The sequence below is a fragment of the Lates calcarifer genome, linkage group LG2, assembly GCF_001640805.2.
Source record: "Lates calcarifer isolate ASB-BC8 linkage group LG2, TLL_Latcal_v3, whole genome shotgun sequence".
In the NCBI taxonomy this organism is placed as follows: domain Eukaryota; kingdom Metazoa; phylum Chordata; class Actinopteri; family Centropomidae; genus Lates; species Lates calcarifer.
The window spans coordinates 12,630,827-12,637,275 of record NC_066834.1 but is presented as its reverse complement, the minus strand read 5'-3'; the positions used below and the strand labels follow the sequence as shown (position 1 = coordinate 12,637,275).

At 39.7% G+C, this 6,449-nt stretch overlaps 1 protein-coding gene across 1 annotated transcript; it reads right to left on the bottom strand.

Moving 5' to 3' along the window:
• Nucleotides 1-222: 222 nt before the first annotated feature.
• On the bottom strand, nt 223-1,830 carry cart3 (cocaine- and amphetamine-regulated transcript 3). The gene is made up of 3 exons (XM_018692833.2): nt 1,586-1,830; nt 1,013-1,096; nt 223-895 (listed from the first exon to the last, which is right to left on the bottom strand). Exons 1-3 carry the CDS (start codon nt 1,772-1,774, stop codon nt 788-790), a joined length of 381 nt encoding a protein of 126 aa, XP_018548349.1. The 5' UTR covers nt 1,775-1,830; the 3' UTR covers nt 223-787.
• Nucleotides 1,831-6,449: the final 4,619 nt, after the last annotated feature.

Here is a 6,449-nt window from a genome sequence, read left to right as displayed (position 1 = left end):
GGAGCAGCCTGCCCCCCCCCCACGTCACATATTGCGGACACAATCACGTCATTGTTTAAATGAGTTGGGCGAGCTCCTTGAAATCATCGTAAAGAAAATAATAACAATAAAACATGCGCCTTATATAACGGAATCCAAACGCAGTGGCCTGTGCGCAGCCTGCAGCTTAAAACATGAATCAACAGATTTTGATTTAGAAGAAACATGCGGCCACTCCACTGCTTTACAAAACAAGATGATCCACAGTTTATTATAGTTATCCATGAGTCATACACAAAACATTCACCTGAAACAAAATAAAGTTCAAGTTCAAAAGACAGATTTTGGATCTTGCCCAGACGAAGAATCACTATAACATTTCCATAATATTGCTGTCGAGACTTTACAGTGTGTATGTGGTCCTCAGGTGAGTTTATTGTGCATTATGGGTTATTTCTCAGCTCCTACTACATCACAACAATGATCCTACGGGTTTCAGACATAGAGTGGCTCTGAATATTTACAGTAACTTTATGATTGTTTGTGGTATTCTCATCTCCTGTCCATCATCATAATATCCTTACGCAGACTTATAGTTTTTCTGTGATATAATAATATACTTTATAAATATATACTTATCATAGAACTACCATAGTCCTTTCTCGTAAGGGTTGGGCAGTCACCCCGCCTGCTCCTCAGCTGTATCATAAAAAATATGACAGTAATTACAAAGGAATCGAGTGACAGCTTTTTTTTTCTCTCTCTCTCTCTCCCCTCATTTCAATACTACATTCAGGTCCGGCGAAGCTCATAAGCACTTCAGCAGGAAAAAGTTACAGAAAGCTCCCCGAGGACAGTCGCACATCTTGCCGATCCGAGCTCCTTTTCTCACGGCGCACTGCTCTCCCACATCACACTGTCAGAGAGAGAGAGAGGGAGAGAGAAAGAAACGACAAGAGCAGAGGTTTCATTCATTTTCTACCTGCTGTGACGATCAATCAATAAATACAATTTCTGCAAGTGCGGACAATACCGTCGGGACTTGGCCAAATTTCTTCTCCCACAGAGGCAGTCGTTTAGCCTGCAGCTTTTCAAGAACTTCTTGGAGAGCTCCAAGCTGCCAGCAAACAGATAAAAACAGCAAAAGCGCTTTATTATTTGTGCCTTTGATTTTTCGGTAATGCACATATTCAAACAGATAAGATCTATTAATGTGTCATATGATGATGTGATTGCACAAATGCGATTAATCTGTTGGTAATGGACGCGATGTAGTGCAGGTAAACATTCTTATATACTTAAAATGCATTGCGCAAAACAGTGATTTTTATTTAAAATTACACAAATTTATGAGATAATGTGGGAAATATGTCATTTATTGCACCGGTTAAAAGTTCCAAAATATCAAATGCATTCATTTCTGAATGGAGTTTGGTTCATTTTAAGGTGGTCACAGATTATAGACCATCTTAAAACGATTTTTAAAACACAGGGTTACTGAAATTCAAAGTAAGTAACATGCAAGAGAAATTTAAATACCGGGGGGAAAAAAATGAAAGTTGCATCGTCTTTAGGCACACAGAATGAAAGATGATGAAAATCTTACCAGCTGCTTCTCACTGGTCAAGTTCGGACCTTTTGGGTAGAAGTCCCTCAAGGCTCTGGGGCTCAGCTCCTCCTCGGACTCGGTGTCCAACACTTCGGCTCCAGCGGCGCTGGAGAGCAGCAGCAGTGCGCAGAGGAGCGCCCCGCTGAGCAGCCTGGAGCTCTGCATGGTCCTGGTGCGCGGCAGCATGTGGCCCTTTCCCCGTCTCAAATAAGTCGCTCCCCCGCGCCAAACACCTTTTTATCTGACTCCTGCCATCTGCTCGCTCCACCTTATCCTTTGATTTTTTCTTTTTGTCATGCGTAACAGCTGCCTTGGGTGAGTCATCCCGTAAAAGTTGCTGGGCAAAATATGCCTCAAAAAGTCAACAACAACAACAGCGGCGCTGCAAAGGGTCGTTACTGATAACGTAATAGATTACCCGTTACTTTAAGTGATGAGGTCATTTCTGTGAAGTTTGGAGAGCACGGAGACGACGAGCTGATTAGAATTTTATTTCATCTGTAATTTCTGTCATTATTAGATTTTATTCATAACAAACTCAGAGATTCCAAATCATTACTGTATCACAGCCTCAAGGAATCAGTCCAACTTGAAATTACAGCTATGATGAGCCTCTGTCACCCAACGAGTCTGAGAGCATTGCTTGATTTAGTATTCCATGTCGCTCAGCAGTAACTTGCAGTATTTCACTTTTCCATTATTACCTCAGAGTGGTGTTTTGCAGACTCTTCTGTGTTCACACTGAGTGACTCAGTCAGTTCTCCCTCCTGCAAATGATCAAGAAAACCAAACAGCGAAGGCGTTGTTATTCTCTCTTTTGTAAAAATCAAACCAAGCAAGAATCTTTGTATGAAAGTCAGGTATTTGAAAGTTACAGAATCTGATGTGAAAGGCCCAAAGACTGTTTTTTTGATAATCAAGCCATCATTGAAAAGGGGGAAGGGTGGTTTATTAAACCACATAGTGAAGCAGGGGCCCATCTTTACACATTTTTGAAGAAATAGGTAGAAAATGACTCATTATACAGTGTTAGTTTATTCAGATTTAGTATATACTGATGCTACATAGTACAAAGCAACATGCTGAATGACAAAAAGTTTATTTAATTTTTTTATTTTTTGTTTGTGTCTGCACCATAAAACTCTCATAGTATCACAATTAACCTGTAAATTAAAGAAATAACTATTTAAATAGAAGCAGTAACAAGCTGAAATTTGGAACAGAAACAACACTGCAAGGCAAACTCTACACTCTAAAACCCCTGATTTTAGTGCAAAATATAAATGTGATCAGCTGCACAAAATGCACTTTGACTGTGTGATAAACTCAGCAAACATGTTCTGCACCCTCCAGCCACTGTATGATATCATTTGTCCTGTTGTATAACCGCTGTAACAATGCAAAGGATGGATGTTTACACACAATGCAGATGGACAAATGGCTGCTGTTGTAGTTCGTATTGTACTCTTAATCCTGTGGTTGAGTTGTCCTGGTTCACCGCATTGATCGCTTGTTTCAGAGCTGCCCGTTTTCAGCCCGTCAGCTGGAGACAGAGATGGAGGAGCAGGAAGCTTTGATTGTGCTTGAGGCTGCATGACTCATGTCTCTCTCTTCCCCACTTTTAATGACTGAGATTCCAATTTAACATTTCATTCACAACAACCAGGCTATTTCATTCACAACCGTGAGGTCATTAGTTTTTGCACCATATCCCTGACAGCCGTCTGCCAAAGTGCTCACAGTTCTGCTGGAGCCACGTCCCTGTTCTAATTTGTTTCTCCGGTGGTTTTTGGTGTAACACTGAGGACATGAAGTGCTGCGTCTCAATCTTCCCTCAGATTGTGTTCTGTCACGCATGAATAACAGATATTTAACAACAGATTATATTTAGAGTTGGCTGACTCAACACTATCGCTCTATACCACAGCACTAAATGCAACTTGGATTTATACAGCTTCTTGTAAAAAAAAAAAAAAAGATGGAGGCCATTACAAATTGGTGTGAGGAAAACAATCAGAGGAAGTTCAAAAATAGGTTTTAAGTGTTTCTCCAGTTTGTTTTGAACCTGCATTCACAGACTCTTTGGGCACTTGGCAGCAACAAAAGAAGCTATAAACCCAGTGTTGACGGGATGACAAACAATCCCAGCATAACACATCACACAACACCCCATAAAACATACATCCATGGGTGCAAATTAAGATGTCAAGTTCTTTAAACTACAGTAAGATGCAGAATACAATCAAGTGCAATGGCGGTAGTTAGTGCTTTGCATTTGTAAAGTGCTGATGCAGAGCTGGGAAGCCATTTAGTGATTTGATGCTCTGCAGTAATTGCCAATGAGGAAATGAGATGTCCTAGTTTGATGGCCCTGGGTCTTTTCCCTGAGGGGAGAGTTATTTGGGATCTAAAGTTATGGCAAATGTACCAGCAAAGAGTTTCCTATTTACACATCCAGCAGACACAGAGCAGCATTTTCATTCATTTAGAGTCAGTCACTGGGCCACTCTTTTAGCTCTGTTTTGGTTTCTACCAACACCTGTAGGAAATATCTGGCTCTGCTGCTAAATGTTCCACTATGTTCATCAGCTGGTCTCAAACTGTGTCTGTCTGCTGTTTGCTGCTGGGCAGGTAGTGGACAGTGGCTTTTTTTTACCCTGAAAACTGCTAAACGATTTGGCTGAAATTTACTGTAAAAGCTCTGTAAAGCTGAGGGGAGCTGCAGATTCAGCTGTGTAGGTTCAACCAATCTCTTCCTCTGGTTTTTGTTTTAAACCTTAGTTTACTGTATTTTTCTCAGTCAGGTGGTAATTTTATGTTGGTTTATCACGTTACAGCCGAGCACATAGAAAAACAAGAGACATACAGGTTTACTAAATAACAAAGAAAAGGAAACAAAAACTATAAAGCAAAATGTGGTGTGATGAGATCTGGCCAGGGACTGACTGCTGCTCTGGTTTTTATACGAGGCACACTGGGCCCAGGTGTGTCCCATGCCACTGATTAGCCTCCAAACTCAGTCAGCAGCCCTGGAGAAAGCACAGCAACAGCAAAGTGAACCATGCAGAGTGGCTGTCAAACATGATTTCTTTAACATAACACATAGTCATCTGTCCATTGTTAATATAAAATCATTGATTAGAGCAGCTTTAAAAACACAAACTAAAATGGGAAAAATGGAATAAACTGATTTTGAATTTTTTTGAGAGCTCTCTGTATTTGCTACTAGTTTACCAAGATGTTTTTTTTCCTCTGTTTTGAGGAAAACAGTTTAAAAACACAGAGTGGTTGCCCCTAAGGCAACTACATGGACTCATGACAAGCTCCATTCAGGGTTGGGAGCCAGCAGATTTTAAGTCCCTCCAGCAGTTCACTGTATGAGAGTTTATTGATTCATTTCAGCTTGAAAACAGCAGGGATACATTCAGAGCTTAACATTTTCAAACAAAAACTGTAAAAAAACTCTTTAAGAAGTCTTGGACCAAACATCAGATACTGTATATTGACAAAAAAGTAGTGGGAAGAGACACATTCAGGCATGAAGACAAGTAAAGACTCCACACATAAAGGCTCAGGTCAGTGGATTCAAACCCAGAACCTTCTTACTGTGAGGCTGAACTGTGTGTGTGAAACACTGTATGTATGTGATAAACCTGCAGGTGTTTAGGATGTACCCAGCCCACAGTGTAATTTTACTTCTCTGTATTCTGTCTAGTCTGGACAAACAGTGTGTATCTATTACTGGGATCTCTCCGCTGTTGAGCTTTTACCTTTTAAGCCATTAAATTCTGTACAGAAAATTATGGTCCCCAGGGGATAAATCCCACTGAGTGCTCCTCTGACTTCTCCTCTTGTACCAGCATGGGATTGACATTTGTAGTTTTTAGCGAAATGCCATAACAACAGCTGGATGGTGGAATTGTGGATGGTAGTATTTATGTTCCCCTCGGACTTAATTGTGAAGGCTAACATTCCCACCACCCGCTGTACTTTGTGTTTAGTGCTTTTCACCAAATGTTATACTGGTAACAGGCTAAGCTAAGATGGAGAACCTGATGAACAAGGAATTGTATTTGTGATTTTGAGCATTTGAAAAATTGACTTGACTCACCGGACAACAAAAAACTCATGTTTCCCTTGATTATCTGTTATTTTGTGTATTTACAGGTGTGGATACAGATGGATACAGTTTATGATGCAAATCAATCATTTCTTAAAAAAAAGAAAAGAAAAATCATTAAATAACAAACATTTGCAGCCTCAATGTGAAGAGGTATGAACTCTGAGTGCCACAACATGGTACCAAACACCAAATTTTAAAAAAGCAAAGCAAAAATCTTTATTTTTACTAGTGTTGATGTTTGTGTGACATTTAACAATAAAATTACATCATTTTTATCATATGCAAATGTGTCAAAATTATCGACACATTAAAACTTTCAAAATGTTAAAGTTGCTAAAAGTTGTTTTAGAAAATAATTCATTTTAATGTATTATGAACAGAACTTATTTCCATCACATTATTTGTGCTTTGCCAAAGGACAGGTTGCAGTGGTGTATGTCCTCACTGGCAGTATTAAAAAATTACTATGGTTTGACTGCAGACTTTTCAAGTCTCTAGGGGAGAGATAAACCCCATTCTAGCAGAACATATTCCTTTATTTGGTGTTTTGATGATGGCGGTGGTGAGCGTCTAAAAATCTCCCATAGGACTAGGTTGAGATCTGGTGACTGTGAATACCTTAGCATATGATTCACAAAATTTTCATACTTATTAGACCATTCAGTGACCCCTTGTGTCCTGTTTGGAAGAATTGGCATTAAAGAAAAAAACTGTTAGGTTCTGTTTTTTCCCTTAATT

Bases quoted from the DNA above. Each gene is read 5' to 3' on its own strand.
- cart3 (XM_018692833.2), bottom strand. From the start codon at position 1,774: ATGCTGCCGCGCACCAGGACCATGCAGAGCTCCAGGCTGCTCAGCGGG. The intron at 1,097-1,585 runs GTAAGATTTTCA...GTTTGCTGGCAG, and splicing joins TGACCAGTGAGAAGCAGCTG to CTTGGAGCTCTCCAAGAAGT. The intron at 896-1,012 runs GTATTGTCCGCA...TCTCTCTGACAG, and splicing joins AATTTGGCCAAGTCCCGACG to TGTGATGTGGGAGAGCAGTG.